Source organism: Vipera ursinii (assembly GCF_947247035.1).
Source record: "Vipera ursinii genome assembly, chromosome: Z".
NCBI classification, from domain to species: Eukaryota; Metazoa; Chordata; class Lepidosauria; order Squamata; family Viperidae; genus Vipera; species Vipera ursinii.
In genome coordinates, this window is record NC_139517.1 from 98268321 (window position 1) to 98288290 (window position 19970).

The 19970-nt window shown below is 36.0% G+C and overlaps 1 protein-coding gene across 2 annotated transcripts in view; it reads right to left on the minus strand.

The window, feature by feature from the left end:
• Positions 1-19970, minus strand: part of GLCCI1 (glucocorticoid induced 1) — a 58220-nt gene that overhangs the window by 20486 nt on the left and 17764 nt on the right. For both annotated transcript variants that reach the window (XM_083376359.1, XM_083376360.1), the window contains exons 3-5: positions 10398-10484; positions 8840-8953; positions 3839-3991 (exon numbers count right to left, since the gene is read on the minus strand). In XM_083376359.1, coding sequence (XP_083232485.1) covers positions 3839-3991; positions 8840-8953; positions 10398-10484 — 354 coding nt within the window. The remainder of the gene's footprint in view (positions 1-3838; positions 3992-8839; positions 8954-10397; positions 10485-19970) is intronic.

A 19970-nucleotide genomic window follows, 5' to 3' on the forward strand; every position in this document is an offset into this window, starting at 1 on the left:
AGGAAGTTCCAAGGCCAGCAGGCAGATAAATGGATGTTGCCATGTAGAGGAAGGAGGATGCAGACTGGGAATGGTACATGGGTGTGCATAACAGGTGCTGCACAAGTTAGGAAGGATAAGTGGGTGTGCCCAAGAAACTCTGCACGAATCAGAGAGTGGGTGCAGGAGTGGTAGTACACATTGGAATGGTGCCTGGAGCTGCTTGGGAGTGCTAGATGGCTTGCAGATGAAAAATGGCTTGCAGGGGAGCAGTATAGACTGGGAAGATGTTTTGAAGATACAGTCCATCATCAAAAGTTTAAAGAGCAATAAAGCCCCAGGTGAGGATTTTTTACCAACAGAATTATTCAAGAATTTTCCCAATTGGTGGGGTCCTGTATTGGCAGGTCATTTTACACACATAAATAACAATTGCCATATACCAGATAGGTGGGAAATGACAATAGTCCCCATATATAAAAAAGGGAATAAAAAGGATCCTAGTAATTATATGCCCATCAGCCTGATTGACATTGTAGCAAAAATGTATGCTAGGTACCTTTTGAACAGAATTTAAATTTGGGTAGAGGAAAACAATATCCTCACAGAAGAACAAGCATGTTTTAGACAAAGCAGATCTACTATTGATAACTGCTTTGTCTTGAAACATCTAATTGCCAAGTATGCCTATAAGAGGAGACCCCTGTTTGCTGCTTTCATAGACCTTACAGCAGCATTTGATATGGTAAATAGAGAAGTACTATGGAGTAAACTGACATCTCTTAAAATAGAACCTAGACTCCTGGCCTTGATTAAAGCCCTTTACACAAGTACCTGTTTGAGGGTACAGTATGGGGTTAATGGGGCTCTGACTAACAAATTTACACAAATAAAGGGATAAGGCAAGGGTGTATCACGGCCCCATTATTGTTTAATTTATATATCAATGACTTGCCAGGGTTAATTAAGGATCCCACGGTACACATGCCGATGATCCTAAATACTTACTGTAACATCTTGCTTTATGCTGATATGATTTATTGTCATACTCACAAGTAGGATTACATAGGCTATTAAAAAGATTCAGCTCTTATTGCCAGGATAACTCCCTAATCATTAGCAAATCTAAATAAAAAATAATGGTGTTTGGAAGACACCATCAGAGACATAAGTGGCAATTAGATGGTGAACCAATTGAACAGGTTAACACCTTTGTAACTTTTTCCAAGACTGGATCTTGGGCCTGCCATCATCAACAGAGTACATTTAGAGCAAAAGCCTGTTTGAATTTACTGCTTAAACTAAAGAACCATAGTTACCCAGGGTCCCTAGCCACATTAATTAAGGTTTATAAGGCTAAGTTTACCACTATGCTCTTGTATGGAGCAGACATTTGGGGTCTTTACTCAACCACAGCCCTAGAACAGAGTCCCAGCATTTGAGATGTATTTTGGGTGTAGATCCAAGAACATCTGCTGCAGCAGTTAGAGCTGAATTGGAAATTCATACAATTCATGCACTATCCAAAATTAGAGCATATAATTACTGGTGCAAAGTTAATGAAATGGAGACTGATAGACTCCCCAGGTTATGTCTACTAGAGCAAATAAAATTACAATCACAAATCTCCTGGATCACTAAACTAACAAATATTGTAAGAAGCTGTGGCCTTCCTGTCTCTTCCGTAATAGGAGAACAAATCAAAGTTGCCCAAAGAATTAAGGATATAGAAGGACAAAATGATATAGCTATCCTTAGTAAGGTGGGTAAGTTGAAATGGCTGAGTAAATACAAACATACTTTTCAAGTAGACAGCTACTTGAAGTTACAACTGCCAAAACATCTTAGGGAGATATTTATGCGAGATTCGAACAGCTTGACACAATGGTCAGATATGGGAGATTTCATTCTATACCCTACAATGAGCGTCTCTGCATCTGCGAAGCGGCAGAGGTAGAAGACCTGGCTCACATCCTATTTGACTCTTGCCTGTATAAGAGTGTGAGAGACAGGTACCTCGGTCTATATACCAAACGAATGACCCATTGGGATCCCCATATCAAAACAACTTACCTTATGTCCGGCCAGAACTTGAAAATAACATTTAACGCAGCACAGTACTTAAACAAAAAGGTTCAGTTGAGATCTGCATATGTGGGACTGATTGGGGTATGCAAGGGTGACTCCAAAATATAATTTTATCATATTTTACCTATATCTTAAATTATTGTACTCTATTCCAATTTCATTTTAAATGGTATTTTATCCCAATTTTATTTTAAATCATATTCTATTCCAATTCCATTTTAAATTGTATTTTATCAAATTCCATTTTAAATTGTTTTTATCAAATTTTAGTAATAATTTGTCGCTGGAACTTTGCACTTTGATATGGCTCAAGGGCTAATCAATAAAGACTTATTATTATGTTTTGAACGGGGAGGGGAAGAGAGAAGGCAAGACTACTTGGAGTAGACTATACGCTGCTGGGCCAGGCAGTTGAGGCTTTCTGGCCCATGGTATGGGAGGGGAAACTTACAGCACTTCCATGGTTGTAGGTCATATGGTTGCCATGTGCTCAAATTTTGATTATGTGACTATAGGGGTGCTACAACAGTCAGAACATTGTGCAGGGGTTGTAAGTGCCCTTATTCAGCACCATCATAATTTCAAACAATTGCTAATGGTTGTAAATTGAGGATATCTGTTCTGTTGGAATTAAATACTGTAGAATAGGATGTTTGAGCCATATCAACAAAGATCTTCAGTTCTGATTTTTCTATTATTTCCAAAATTAAAAGAAAATATATCCAGCAACCCTCTAAAAATAGGGAAAATCCAATGAAATCAATAGTTTCTCCTCTTGTGCTGCCAGATCAGAATAAAATTGCTGTGTCCTTGAGAATTAAGCTTTAAACATCCAGCAACAAACTGTTACAAACATCAATTTTATAAGATAATACTTTTGAACAACAATTATCCTTTAATTTTGTCAGATATTATAACGCAGCAACCTTGTTCTGTAATGTATTTTCTGAAAAAAGAATTTTCTATTCTGTAACATATTTTCTGGAAAAAGAAAATTTTAAACAATGAATAGAACTGCCTCATAAGATTCTTAACAGCCTACCATTTATACTTGTGTATAAGCCCATCCCTGGATAATTGAATCAACATTTTTCACAGTATTTTGGTTAAAAATTTCAGGGTCTACTTATTTGCAGATAGTCTTACATGTGAAGGGAAATACTTTTTTTAAAAAAAGTGTGTCTGTATGCATGTTTATGTATTTGTGTGTGTCTGGGTATACATGCAAACTAGCCCATCCATGGATAAACCGAAGCCAAATTTTAGAAGCATTCTTGACTTATGCACGAATATACCGGTATATGTAAGAATTTTTATTTCACTCTATTTCATTTTTTTAAAAAAAATCTTTGTACCATTACTATTGATTGGATTGCTCTATGATCATCAATATATTTTAAAGTAAAAAAATATAAATTCTTATATTAGTGACTTTACATATACAGATATGAAAACTATCTAGAGTCTTCATGTAAAATTAGTTCTTTAGGTAGGTCAATGCATTAGGCTGGCCTTGAATTTTCCATAAACCAATTAAGATCTAGTTGCTTCAGCTGGTCCTTTGGGTCTGCTGTCTCTCATGGAGACTAAATGTATTATGGTTGTTCCTGGATATATGTAGAGTTTACATTGTTTTAATCTCATTATTGAGATTACATAAAATGCTTTGTCAGATAAGATTGGAATATATGATTAGAAAAATAAAACTAAATGAATAAATTACATTCCTAAATCATGTCTTTTATAATAGCCACTCATAGCATTCCCTTACCTTTGATACTTCCTCCTTTCCACTGTTATCTCTGATAAACACTTTTTCTAATTCGGGACTTATTCCTTCTACACTGTACGGCACACGTGAGATTGTTGATTTTGGCACAGAAATGTTTGACAGTGGCATAGGTACTGATCTTGAGATAGAAGCCTTCAAAAAAAGTGAAATGTATGTTCAATTAGCTTAAAAGATATAGCTATAGACTCCACGAGATAAGAAACTTATCAGTACTTATTTGACGTGTAACATGCAAAATCATCTAACATGATGCACAGTTGAAATGAAAAGGGTTGAATTGAGGAAAGAAAAAAATATCCTACCTTGGTTCTTATACAGAATTAGCATCTCAGTGGTACACCTCACTACTTTGATTAATTAGCCTATGGTATTTTTTTCAACCTTAGCAACTTTTAAGATATACTAGCTGGGGAATTCTGAAATTTATTCTAGCTGAGGTATTCTGAAAGCTGAAGTCCACATCTTAAAAGTTGTCAAGGTTGAGAAACATTGATCTATGGTATCAGAAAAAAGGATAGCATATGATATGTGACGGATAGTAACAAAAAATCACTACATAAATCCCATATATACATTGAAGATATAATCGGTCTACCAACTACCTCCTAGGATTGTTATTATCAGAAAATAGGAGGCAGGACAATTAGATATGTTCTCCACCATAAGCTGAACAAAGTATTATATAAAATAAGCCAGGATAGAATTAGCATCTCAGTGGTACACCTCACTACTTTGATTAATTAGCCTATGGTATTTTTTTCAACCTTAGCAACTTTTAAGATATACTAGCTGGGGAATTCTGAAATTTATTCTAGCTGAGGTATTCTGAAAGCTGAAGTCCACATCTTAAAAGTTGTCAAGGTTGAGAAACATTGATCTATGGTATCAGAAAAAAGGATAGCATATGATATGTGACGGATAGTAACAAAAAAATCACTACATAAATCCCATATATACATTGAAGATATAATCGGTCTACCAACTACCTCCTAGGATTGTTATTATCAGAAAATAGGAGGCAGGACAATTAGATATGTTCTCCACCATAAGCTGAACAAAGTATTATATAAAATAAGCCAGGATAGAATAATCCTAATAACCCTAATAATATTAAACAAACCAATAACAGCAATAATACTGTAAGCAATAATAACGGTATATAATATTTCAACAAACATACAATATAGCAAAACAGACTGATTCCACGGGCTCACCTGTATCACTAAACCTATAGTTATTCATTAGGAGAAAAAGGAGACAGTATATTTAAAGAGTGTCTAATGCTGAACAGCAAAATGCAACTCAGTGATCTACAATTATTAAACCAGCCTGATGTTTTATCTCTGTAATTTCACTTACATAATTTTCCAATGTAATTTTTAAATACCTTGCCCTGATTATTAGACAGTTGAAGAATTGCTTTTACCAAGGATGTTTCAAAATGTAAATGTAAACTACCAAGAATATTTTGATTTCAATGGGATAGAAACACCAACAATTCATGTTATGTGCCAGTTACACTCTTTTATTGATACAGAGGCTCTCCATTTGGTCACTAATGACCTGGTCATCTCCTGACTAGATTACTGCAATGCACTTACATGAAGCTACCGTTAAAAAGAATCCGGAAGCTTTAGCTAGTGCAGAATGTGACTGTGTGAGCAAAGACAGGCACATGTAATATCTGTGCTCCGTGAATTGCATTGGGTGCCAGTTTACTTCCTATGGGGCCAGATTACTTATAGAACCATCTTTGTCCCATTAAATCAGTCTCTTTCACTGGGTCACCAGGGAAAGCATGTTGTAGATCTGGTAAGTAAAGAATTCCAACCAGCAGGATCTAGGAAGAGAGCCTTCTCTACCATTGCCCCCACCTCTGGAATATCTTTCCCTTTCTCCCAACCTCTTGCAAAGAAATTAAAATGTGGCTCTGCAGCCTTGCACGGGGAGTTCAGAGGAGCACACAGCCATGGGGCTGATCGGTGCCTTAAAAGTGCTTATTTTTTAAATTAATTTCTAACAGATTTTAATCAACCTTGCCTCCTTTTAAATTTAAATTTTCTAAATTTTTAATTTTTATATGCTGTTTTTATATTTTAGCATTTTATTATACAATGAAGGAGATGGACAACAAAAATATGAAAAAATAGCTATGTTTAATAAATAAATAAATGTTATGTATTCTATATGGGATTGTTTCTGAAGATGATTAAGAAGCCACAACTGAGTCAGAATGCAGTGGTTAAACTATTAGTCAGGGAAATCTACTATTGCAGGATTGCATCTTAAATTGCTGCACCAATGTCAATAAGCTTCTGGGCCCCAATACAAAGTGCTGATGATTATTTTAAATGGTACCATAATATAAAGTCAGAAGCCATTCTTTTTTGTATTTCCTTTTTCTTATTGCACTTTTATCTTGCTATCTTTTTTTTAAAAAAAAACTTTTTATTTGTTTTTGAAATTGAATAAAATTTTATTTAAAAATACACTTTAAACCAAATTCTTTCTTTAAACAATTGTACATAAATCCTCAAATTATTCTATCCACACATTTTGAAATTCAAAATATGATTCTAAATCCCCATAATCTAAATATATTTCAATTAAAATTTCCACAAATTTGAAAAAGGAATTTTAGATGGGTTACAGCTGTAGTTGCAAACCTATGGCACGCAGAGCCCTCTCTATTGGCACGCTTGTCATCGCCCCAGTCCTAGGCCTTCAGCTGGATTTTATAAAACCTTTTCACTTTAGACCTCCGCCGCCATGTGCAAAAAAAAAGGTTCAATCAATCAATTTCAACTTATCGCAGGGGAAAAAAAGATCTCACAAAGTTGGAATTGACTGATTGAACTTTTTAGTCCCACCCAGTCTGCTGTTACCACCGCAGCCACACTTACCCAATGAGCCACGCCCACCCAATGGACCATGCCCACCTGGCACCTGATGATACATAAGTGGGTTTTGGGTTGCAGTTTGGGCACTTGGTCCCTAAAAGGTTAGCCATCACTGGGTTAGAGTAATGCAACATCATATATATTTTTTTCATAAAAGCACATTTGGGCATTTGTAGATTAATATATATAAATCATTTTGAAATATAAAGGAAAACAGAATATGATGAATCACAACTCATATCACTGTTTTTAATTAAAAATATTTTAATGACAAACTCTAAACTTTTTGGTGCATGTGATACTATGTATGTTTATAAAAGGCCAATTGAGCAAGACAGTGGGTATAATTCAAACAACATCACTATAAAACAGTTTATAAAATTATTAAACATATCAAATGGCTCCTTTCATAAGATGGGTATCTATATAAACTGTGTAAATAAATATTTCGAACAATCATATTAGCATAGGTTTCTGAAATCTGGCATTCTACATTTGAAATCAAACTGAAATATGGAGAGAAATTTATACAGTGTTTAAAGAACAGTTATTCAGTTCTTTACTATAAGAAATATCTATATCTAGGTTATCAAGCTTAACTTATAAAGCATTTTCTTCAAAAGTGCATTAAATATAATGTTTTTTTACATTTGCAGCTTTCCAGTATGTAGTACTATAATTTGTGCATGTGTGTGTTTAATTACCATCATCTTTATCTTTCTAAGCCCAACCCGTTTGGTATATCATGAAAGAGCACCTCCTTGAAAACACCTATGTCTCCACATGATTATGAACAATACGTATTACTCCATAATTAATGTTGGTTTAGATCTTTTCTGAGAAAAAATATATCAAAATTCTTGATACAAATTACATTAACTACTGAGTAAAATTCAGTTATATATCTGCAGTAAAATAATTCATGAAACTATAACACTTCTTCAGTGTAATCTGCTATGCTACATATATATAAATCAAAGTGGGGAAGGCAAATAAAAACCAATCAACCTAATAACACATTTCATAACACATTTCACATTAACTCATAACACATTTCTAAATAGTTATACCATCATCAAATCAGAATAGAACTGTAGATAACTATGAATAAGTAGAATGAAAAGGGAGGTATAGGTAACTCAAATTATTGCTGAACATATTATTTGAAACAAGCATTCAATAAAAGTTGTATTTTATACAAATTCGAAAAGTTTTTCAAGTATAACAGGATCACGTTATCCACATAAAAAAGGATCTTTTAAAACTTTTTCACCTGTTGTGAGGTGTCCAGTTATTTTTGAGATAGGTAGCTATACAAATCTTTTAAATAAAGAAAACAAGTGTAGACTAATAAAGAAATGACAAAGGCACTGAAGAACACAATTCTACAGGAAAATAAGCAGAAAATATCTTTGGCAATGGATATAAAAGAACTAGTAGAATTAGTAAGTAATTTAGAATGGATTCAGATAGACTAGAGCAGGGGTGTCAAACTCAATTTCATTGAGGGCCGCATCAGCATTGCGGTTGCCCTCAGGGGGCCGGGTGGGTGTGGCCAGGGTGGGTGTGGCCTACTGGGTGGGCATGGCTAGTGTATGTGTGGCCTACTGGGTGGGCGTTGCCAGCTCTACATCGTTCGCATCAAGGGTGCCTATGGGGGCCTGGGCAGGAGTGGGACAGATCTGAGGGTCTCTGGCAGGGGGAGGGTCTCTGGGCCAGGGCCAAGGCAGTGGGGGCCGTTCCCTCACTGTTTCCAGGATGGCTTTGCGGGCCACATGAAACCACTTCGCAGGCCGGATCCGGCCCACGGGCCTTGTGTTTGACATGTCTGGACTAGAGGATGTATGTCGGCTTAAAGCTCATTTCTAACTATCTCAAAAACTTTACTCATAGATCAGTTACAAGTTTAATCGCTTCTAGAAATTTCCTAATATTTCTTCCTAGTTCTATTTGTTGCTTGACTATACTGCACAAAAATAAACTATTTTAATTGGCAGACACGAATTCAGAACTTAAAAATACATTACTTCTAATTTTATGGTGTAAAAATTCTGCCTGAACAATCCAATAGTGTGATTACCTGAGTCTGACTGATTGCTATATGGTTGCCATGGAGAGGTGACTGACGTTCCTTTTCTTTATTATGACGACTACTCTGTTTACTGCGCTGGAGCTGCTGCCTCAGTTTGGCAATCTGATGGGGAAAAGAAAGAAAATCAAATAAATGAGAGAATAAGAGAGACATAAAAGCAGGAGATACTCTTCTGTAAGTAACAGAATACAAAATAACAATATCATATTCTGAAGACAAGCACATGGTGTTGCAAATTAGTTTGTTCCTTAAAATTTATAGTAATCCTAATTAAATGATCTTTTAAATAGTTAATGGTTTGGATTCAATTTAACTTATTCCTGAAAAGAATTAATTTGAAAAACAATCAGATTTGATTTCAAGATTGCAAATTAATATAATAAAATGATTCATAGCTTTTACCTACCTTATCAACCACTTTTCCCCCCCCCAGGGTTTTGAATTTGTCTTTTACCAGATATCCACCCCACAAAAAGTATTATACTCACATTACTATGTTCTTACGTAGTACACAGTAAATTCTCAAATATACCTGTTTACTATTTTCTCTAAAAAAAGATAAAAATTATCTTAGTAGAAGAAAATGACAGCTACTGTTCATTTTCCTATGTAGATTAACATAACCCATTGGAACTAATTTTAAAATAACCAGGTAGCAGCAACCAGCTAAACAGAATAAACCATTACAATCTTAGTTCCAGAAAAGTTGTATTTTTTGAATTGGCATTCAAATTAACTGAAACAAAATCAGCACATATTCCATGGCACTGTACATAATCCTTTCAATTTTACCACCATTCTTCAGTTTTAGTTTTGAATCTATTCAGCAGTTTAAATGGACACTACCGTTTATCTTGGATCTTATGATATGGGCTACTGTTTCTTTTTAACTCGTCCAAATTCAAAACATCATATTGCAAACAAATGATATAGGCTTCCAGTTTCAAGCTGACAAAACAACTGGATTCTAATGTTAATTGTTATTAACCAATGACCAAAAGAATGTCTGAAAAGGGATTTTTTTTTTGTCGGGTAATGTTGGGACTTCAGAATTAATGACAGTGGTCTAGAGAACAGATTTTCTGATATTTCACCCACAACTGGGCTGGCATCATCAGAGACACAGTTGTCTCTAAATCCAATTGGCACAGAAAACCACTCTGCCTCTGAAGATGCCAGCCACTATTGCAACAAAACATCAGGAAATCTACTGTCTAAATCATGGTCACTAAATCCTGAAGCCTAACACGCCTGACAGATATCGCCCATGAAAACCTGTATCAGTAGACTGATTTATCACACATCCATGAATGCATTTGCTAACATATGACAATGCAATACTACCTGTGCCTATCTTACCAGATATCTATTTTGACTATCAAATGTTCTTTTTATTGTTTACATAAATCCTAAAACCAGCAGCTTGTGACTGAAAGCATGGGCATGAGTACATTCCCACAAAATGGACACAATAAATAAAACTGCATTTAGTGTTAACTGTGAGTCATGAAGGATTGCTACGCTTTGCCAAGTTTTAAGCACTTACTTCTTTTAGTTGATCAGCGCTGCCCCATGAAGCTGAACGCTGATGTGATCTGTTTTCTAATATCTCTTCTGCCCAACAGCTAGGTGTCTAAATGAATGGAAACCAACGGATATAATTTGGCACTTATTCTTTGTTTCACCACCAATTTGTTAGTCAAAAAATACTGTTTAGCAATTAATTATATTAGTTTGATTTAAAAGCATTTTGCAAACATTTCCTTAAAGCAAGGGAAAGCAACTGTTTTCATTACAGAAATCACAACAGATGCTCTATAGATATGATACTCTCTGAATGGCAGGAACAAAAATGTACAGCCTTTCTGGAGAGAAAGTGTTTTGGTGGCAGTTAAATGGATATGGATATAGTAAGTTTCAGAGACTAAACACATTCAACTGTTAACTGAAAAGAAATCACACTATACTTATGCCATAGTAACAGACATTTTGTTTATGATGTGGTGTTCTAAAGGTCACATGTAGTCCCAAGTACAGGATGATTGCTGCTTTTATACTTCTTGTCATTCAATATCAATTTCTCTACCAAAAAAATTGTATAAAGTTCCGTTCTACACTTGTATCTATCTACCTTATTTCTAGCTCAAGCACACTGCTTTAATCATATATAAATACATGCTTAAGAATTTACCGTAATTTAAATCTCATAATTCCTAACAATAAACTATGCAATAGAAAGACTTCTCAGATGAATTCTCACCTTATTTCCTACTTTTTTCCTACTGGAGCTATGAAACTGAAAATGTGGCTTCTTGCAAAGGCAAATTGAACCACATGAAGAAAAGTGGATGTGAAAAAAATCAAAACAAAGCAGAAACATTTAGAAATACCCAAGTAATGTTAAGAAAGAGAGAGAGAAAGAGAGGGAGGGAGGGGGAGGCAGGCGGGAAGGACCAAAGTAAGTCTATGAAAATGCAGAAAACAAAGTAACGTTATCCATGTTAGCTAATATATTTATGTTCATGAATATAGAGTTATTAGATTACATGGAGCTGTTTTGATACCAAATTAAAATCACAAGCACGTAATAAATTCAAAAGTTAAATTACAGTACTTTAATGACTAACAAGTCAGTTTAAAATAAAACAGAACTGTATGTCTAAAGAAATACCTTATGTCAGACATGTCAAACTCGCGACGTCACATGACGTCGCACGACATATCGGAACTTTTTCCCATTGCCGTCAAGGGGATGGGCGCAGTTTCTCCATGACGCTCTGGCCCGTGGGCCGGCAGTTTGACACCCCTGCCTTATGTAGTCAGCATGCTCAGAAATTTTGTTTATAACAATAGCGTTTTAGTACACAAAAACCCACTTTGCAATCTTATACTTGCTAAAAGTGCATAAATGTTACCCCAAATAAGATTATCGTTACCTTCTCTTAAATGCCTTTATGTACATTTATTACAAGTGAGCATGTGCCAGAGCCTATGCCAAACCGCAACCATCTACACTGATACTTATACCAAGATAGCTACAACAAAACTACTTCAATATTTTGCTTTCTGTAGATAATAAAAGGACATGTAAACTTAAAAGAAACCACAATCACATTGTTATCCCAGCAAGGAATACAGTGAAGCATGTTCATTTTATGAATTGGATTACTTATTTTTCTAATTTGTTCTTTCTTATTAAATGAACCAGCATAGATGTAGTGGCAATAGGAGAGTAAGAGGCAATAGTAAGAATGGAAAAGAAAGAGAAATGTAGGAAATCAAACAGCAAAAATATGTTTAATTCTTGCATAACAAATAGACAAAGCTAAGATTCCGTATCATTTTGGTAACATTTTTAACCTCATTAAGTTGAAAAGACGCAGTAACAAGTATTCACCCAGGAGTAACAAAGCAAACAAGGCTAAGAATTAGCAAATTATCAAATGCTATTGATTTCTGGCTCCGCTATGCCATCAAGGAACAATTTAACAGTTCTCTAATATTATTTTTTACAAACAGGAAGTAGTATAAGCAAATGCAAATCATGATCAAACTATTTCATTTTTAATGCTGAACTACAATAAACTAGCATATACTAGAAATAGAACAATAAGAATAATACCACTGAACAAATATCCACATTGAAGTATTGTTTTAATTATCTGCTTCAGATACACACACACACACACACACACACACACACACACACACGGTTTCTTCTGCTACCTGCTACATAAACAGAACTTCAGTATTTATATGATAGCAATGTATTATTTCATGACAGTTTTTGGGTTTTGTCAATTTCAATTACCGTATTTTCTGGCGTATAAGACGACTTTTTAACCATGAAAATCTTCTCAAAAGTCAGGGGCCATCTTATACGCCGGGTGCTGAAACTTTAGGGACAGGGCTGGCTGGAAAACCTGGAGCAGATCTCCCATTTGGTCTGTGCAGGGAAAGCAGGACCAATTGGAGAAGAAGCTGCAGTCTGTGATTTTTTACAGGCTGGGGTCTGGGCATCTTTCCTTCTAAAGTTGAAGAGCAGCTGCAGTCTATCCCAACTTGAAAGGCAGGTGGGGAATGCAGCAGTCAGAGCAGCTGCTCAGCTCTAAGGACACATTTGACTCAGGAACTGGGCGGGCTGGCTGGAAAACCTGGAGCAGATCTCCCATTTGGTCTGCGCAGGGAAAGCTTTAGAGTGAATTAGGAAAAGTTTAATCCACTTGCACTTTTTATGTTTACGTTTGATGACAAACAGCCTTATGTTTATAAGTGACAGTTTTCCTACTAAGTACCTGCATGTCATAAGCATTTGAATTAAAACTACCATATTAAAATCAAATCTGATGTTTTTTTAATTTTTATTTGGTGTACGTTGGAAGAGGGGTAGTCTTATACGGCAAGTATAGCCCAAACCCTATAATTTAACAGGAAATGTAGAGGGTCGTCTTATACGCCGGAAAATACGGTAATTAAGGCCATGAAAGTTTTTCACACCATTTTATTTATTAACGTGGTCAGTTATCAGTTCCACCTTTGAAATCTCTACCATTTCTGCAATTTCTAAAATTCTCACCCAGTGTAACTATTGATAACTACTTTAAGATCCTATCTCAATAAAAGAAAATATATGCAGCTCAAGGTTGAACTGTAGAGTCCTTGGTGCTCTCTGAGCTTGGTTGTTTGCTTGAAGACATTTCATTACCCAAATAGGTAACAAGCATCAAGAACTCCAGAGCTGACCTACTCATCTCAGAGAGCCCAGACTGGGGAAAGCATTAAGGCAATCTGAAAGTCACTTTTGGTCTCTGATAGCATTCTGGAAATTGAACAATGAAAAGTGGCCAATGCAAAGAATTGGGAATACCAGAACAAAATCTGTATTTGATTTAAATAAAATAAATCAAAATAGAATTAAATATGATTCCTTTTTATTCTATATTGATCCATGTTAAAGCTTACAAATTGGCTGATTTATACATTAAATAATAACCTGACAAAAAAAATTCACGGATTCTGAAGACATATCCATGGATTTTGAGGCATTAACAATGGCATGATGTGATAAGTCAAATGGATATTTTAATAGTTTCCAATACATTTTCTTCATTTAATAAAGCCCCAATCTTTAACCCTACATTGTCAAGATTAAAAGCTTTTGACCTTAAAAAGGCAAGACTCATAGAACCACAGCTCATGAGACATTTTATACTCAAGAATCATTTGTGAAACACTAATACACAAATTTGCAAATTATAATCACTGTTCAATGGTGATGAGAATTCCTTTAAAGATAGAACTCATCTGAGAAGGTACCTGATATTTTTCTCTTTTAACTCCCACTGAAAAACATATACAATAAAATAATCCTTGATTTACAACCAATCATTTGATAATAGTTCAGAATTGCAACAGTCTCGGAAGAGTGATTTATGGCCTCTAAAGCACTTCCAGTCATCACAAAACATTGCACCACATTCCTGTGGTTATTTGATCACAATCTGGGTGCCTGGCAACCTGTTTATACTTACAACTATTTGTGAAGCAATGTGATCACTATTTGCAATCTTCTCCGCCATCTTCCCCAGAATGTCAATAGGGATGCTGGCAGGGAAGGCTGCAAACTGCTGCTGCTTCCTGAGAGGACTCCCTCTTGTCTCTGGAGATGAGATGAAAGAACTGCTTGCCAAAGGAGCTGAACTCCTTTGTTGGGGTGCAGAAAAAGATCACAAATCTTGAAGATTTCAGTTCTATTCTTGCATGCCATCAGAAGAATTCACTTCCATTCATGGAAAGGACCTGAACTCCTTTGGCAGGCAGCTCTTTCAGCCAGCTCCCAGAGAGGGAGCTGAAATCCAAGCAAAGATTCAATGTGATAAGGTAAAGAGTGAGGGATACCTCAGGCAGGTGGGAGAGTCTCTCTTTGATCAAGAACTGAAAATCCTGCTTAAATTTGAGCAAGTAGGATTTTCAACTCCTGAGCAAAGAGACAGAGCAGTAAGGGAAGGAACTAAGGGTGATCAGGGTTATATAGGTGGCCCCAGAAGGGCTGTGCACAAATGCCCCTCCTCTGTGGGGCGGAAAATCCTGCTTGGAATTTGGCAGGGAGAATTTTTAGCTCCTGAGCAGAGCCTCCCAAGGTATCCTGCATCTCACTCTGAGAACCTCACATTTCTTACCTGGAATTCTGTTATCAACAGAAGTATCAACAGAACTTAATTCAAAGCAGAGCTCATAAAGTTTTCCTTAAGCATTATGTACCCTATATGAATACAGAATACAGGACAATAGAGATGGAAGGGACCTTCTAGTTCAACTCTCTGCCCAAGCAGGAGAGCCTATACCAGACAAATAGCTGTCCAATCTGTTCCTAAAAACCTCCAGTGATGGAATAGCCACAACTTCTGAAGGCAAGCCATTCCATTGATTAATTGTTCTTACTGCCAAAAAATTTCTTCTAGGTTGGATCTCTCTTTCATACATTTCAATCTGTTACTACTTCCCTTGCACTCAGGTGCTCTGGAGAATAGATTGTCCCCCTCTTCTTTCCAATAGCCTCTCAAATATTGGAAGACTGCTGTCATGCTATCCATAGTTTTTCTTTTCATTAGATTAGACATACTCAGACATACTCAGTTCCTGCAATCATCCATTCTTCATATATTTTAACCTCCAGACTCCTGATCACCTTTATTGCTCTTCTCTGCACTGAGTTAGCTCCATCCTTATTAATGTTCTAGAAGTCCCTCAAGACCTGACTATATCATTGGAGCTGGAGGTCCAAGGGACTAGTGATATTCTAAAATGGCTCCATTAGTGCAGTTAATATTCACTCTCTCTTGTACCATTTTCATACATTGATTAGTATTATTTATTTCTATTAATCACTTTTACACATTTATTTTATTACTTGTTATACACCAGTCACTTTTTGTGATAGCAGCCATGAAATTTGATAAATATGTCACAATTATTAAATGCAAATTAAATTTTCCCTATATATTTTGGATAAGTTGTATATGGCATAGAACTACAACCTGAATAATTCCAATTATTTCTGAATATTCTGATCTGCAGAAGGTAGTTGGTATCACCTACTGATTTGAGTTAATGAAAAAGGCCATCTGTTAATCATTTCCCATCTACTGCTTTCAGGAAGCACTTTTCTAACACTCCATACCCCTAAATTAATCTGTCTCACACTTGAGAAGTGTCCCCATCCTTGGAATCACCATTGCTATAGAATTTATTTCATTCTGTCTCCAAGCTACAAAGTGATGGATCTTAAAAATATAAAATAATCAAGGAACATACTTTGAAAATCCTTGCATCAATTTCTAACAATGTAAACATTGTTATATTTGAGATGGAAGGCAAATCTATTTATTTTGCTTCTAAAATGACTAGCAGTTTTCCTGGATGAGTTTTGCATGCTCTTAATATATTTCTTAATGTATTCTTAGTTGATTAATAATTATGCTTAATATGTGGATTTTTAATTATGCTTATTATGTGGATTTTTTTTAAACTATACCTGTCATTCCTCATGGCTACCTTGGAAGTTTTTATAGGCTAAATATAAATCTATGAACTATATCGAAGTTAAATAACTAACCAGTAACAGGTTAATAATGGTAATAAATGTGGCAATATATACACATTTATGAATGTCTCTTCAAACAACCTTCTTTTAACTTCTAAATAGGTACATGTATCAAAAACAATAAAACCTATGCAAAACATTATATTTGTAACAATTATTTTGAGCTTAAAATAGGTTGTTCTAACTAAACTGGAAATATTCTGATACTATCATATAATGACTACTTCATAAGAGGCTCAAGCACAAAATAATAATAATAATAATAATAATAATAATAATAATAATAATAATAATAATAATAATAATAATAACAACAACAACAATAAGAAGAAGAAGAAGTAGTAGTAATAGGAAGGGACCTTGGAGGTCATCTAGTCCAACCCCCTGCTGAAGCAGTGAACCTTATACCATTTCAGGCAAATGGCTGTCCAGTCTCCTCTTAAAAACTTCCAAAGTTGGAGCATTCACCACTTCTGGAGGCAGGTTGTTCCACTGGTTAATTGTTCTAACTGTCAGGAAGTTTCTCCTTAGTTCTAGGTTGCTTCACTCCTTGACTAGTTTCCATCCGTTGCTTCTTGTCCTACTTTCAGGTCCTTTGGAGGCTTGACTCCCTCTTCTTTGTGGCAGCCCCTGAGATATTGGAACACTGCTATCATGTCACCCCTCACCCTTCTCTTTGTTAAACTACACATACCCAATTCCAGCAACTGTTCCCTATGTTTTAGCCTCCAGTCCCCCAATCATCTTTGTTGCTCTTCTCTGTACTCTTTCTAGAGTCTCAATATCTTTTTTACATTGTGGTGACCAAAACTGGATGCAGTATTCCAGGTGTGGCCTTACCAAGGCATTGTAAAGTGGTATTAGTACTTCACGTGACCTTGATTCTATCCCTCTGTTAATGCAGCCTAGCACTGTGTTGGCTTTTTTGGCAGCTGCAGCACACACATTGAAGTGACTGTCCACTAGGACTCCGAGATCCCTCTCACAGTTACTACTATTGAGCAAGGTACCACCTATACTATACCTGTGCATTTGATTTTTCCTGCCTAAATGTAGAACCTTACTTTTTTCACCATTGACTTTCATTTTGTTAAGATAGTGCCCAGTGTTCGAGTCTGTCCAGATCCTCCTGTATCTTAAGCCTATCTTCTGGAGTATCGGCTATTCCTGCCAGCTTGGTGTCGTCTGCAAATGTGATGAGTTCCCCATCTATCCCCTCATCCAAATCATTGATGAAGATGTTGAAGAGCACTGGGCCCAGAACAGAGCCCCGAGGCACCCCACGTCACACTTCCTTCCAGGTAGATGCAGTTCCATTGAGGACCACACACTGAGTATGGCCGGTCAGCCAGCTACAAATCCATCTGGTGGTGATGCTATCTAACCCACATTTTTCTATCTTATCAAGTAGTAGATTGTGATCTACTTTATCAAATGCCTTACTGAAGTCCAAGTAAGTTATATCTACAGCATTCCTCTGGTCCACTAATTTTGTCACTTGGTCAAAGAATGCAATAAGATTTGTCTGGCATGATCTGTTTTTGACAAACCCATGTTGGCTTTTAGTGATGACTTTGTTTGCATCAAGGTGTTTGCTGATTTGTTGTTTGATTATCTTTTCCAGAATCTTCCCAGGTATTGAGGTCAGGCTGATAGGTCTGTAGGCTCCTGGATCTATTTTTCCCCCCTTTTTTGAAGATGGGAACTACATCAGTTCTCTTCCAGTCCTCTGGTAGTTCCCCAGAGCTCCAGGATCTTTGAAAAATATACTTCAGTGGTTCTGAGATCACGTCTGCCAGTTCCTTAAGAACCTTGGGGTGTAATCCATCTGGTCCTGGTGATTTGAACTTGTCTAGACTGGACACGTACTCACTTACCATTTTCTTGCCTATCATAACTTGCGTTTCTATTCTGTTTGTTATGGCATTGTTTTTGGTAGGTTGGACTGTTTTTCCCCTTTCTGTAAAGACAGATGCAAAAAACGAGTTAAATAGTTCTGCTTTCTCCCTGTTGCTTGTCACCTTCTTGCCACTTTCCCCCACTAATGGACCAATCATTTCCTTAACTTTTTTCTTGTTTTTTATATGTTGAAAGAAGCTTTTTTTGTTATTTTTGACTTTGGTCGCAAGCCTTAGTTCATTTTGAGCCTTAACTTCCCTCACTTCATCTTTGCAGGCACGGGCTATTTGCTGATATTCTGCCTTAGCTATGTGCCCCTCTTTCCACTTCTTATACTTGTCCTTTTTATCTTTCAATTAATCAGAAAGCTCTTTATGCAGCCATGCTGGTTTCTTTTGAGAGCTGTTATTTTTCTTCTTTTTTTGGTATTGTGCTAGACTGGGCCTTTATTATCTCACTTTTCAAAATTTCCCAAGCTTCTTCAGTTGTTTTCCCCTTTAGGATTCTCATCCATGGAATTCTTCCCAAGGTCTCTCTAAATTTATTGAAATTAGCTCTTTTAAAGTCCAAGACTCTAGTTTGGCTGTGTTCTATTGCTTGTGCTTCCAGAATGTTGAATTCCAATATTGCACGATCACTTCCCCCCAAGGTTCCTGTGGCTTTGACACCTTCTATCATTTCATCTCTGTTAGTGAGAATTAAATCCAATATAGCTAATCCCCTAGTTGCCTTCTCTACTTTTTGGGAGAGAAAGTTGTCTGCTAGGTTTGTCAGGAATCTGTTTGATCTTCCACTTGGTGCAGAGTTGATATCAGGGTAATTACAGTCCCCCATTACTATTGTGAAATGCTTCCTACATACTTCAGTTAGTTGACTAGCAAAAAGTTCATCTAAAATATCTTTATTTAGTTTTTAAACAGATATTCTGAGTTCAAAATGGGGCTCAAGTTCAAAAACTTGGTCTTGGTAAAATTGGAATAGCTATTTCAAACTAAGATCAGAATATTCAAAATTTAAATGCAGCACCTTTGTGCTTGAAACATTTTGCATACAACTCCCAGAACCACACAGCAAATAACATGCTATCAGAATTAACACCACTTTTGTTGAAACAGCAATATAATTAATAAAATATCATCTGAGTATCTCATTAAATAGGTAGTAGCTAGAAAATTGCATACAAAGTCCATTAAATATTACTTACACACTATGTTTTCCTCTTTATAATTCATTCTTTACAGAAAAGTTGTACTTCTGGCTCATAAGCTTTCTAAAAGATAGGAAGCAGCAGGTGAAGCTAGGCAAAATCATATCAGATACCTGTACAATTAGCATAGATGTCTCCTAGGATTGTGTGCTCTCCATTACTCTTTTCTCTCTATACCAATGACTGTATCTCAAACGATCCTTCTGTTAAAATACTGAAGTTTGCAGATGATACAACAACTGGTCTCATTCAAAACGATGATGAATCTGCATACAGACGGGAATTGAACAACTGGCCTGTAGTGCGAAACTGGAACAATCTTGAACTAAGCACACTCAAAACTGTAGAGATGATAGTAGATTTTAGGAGAAAGAAGCCCTCCTATTCTACCACCTTATAGTACTAGACAA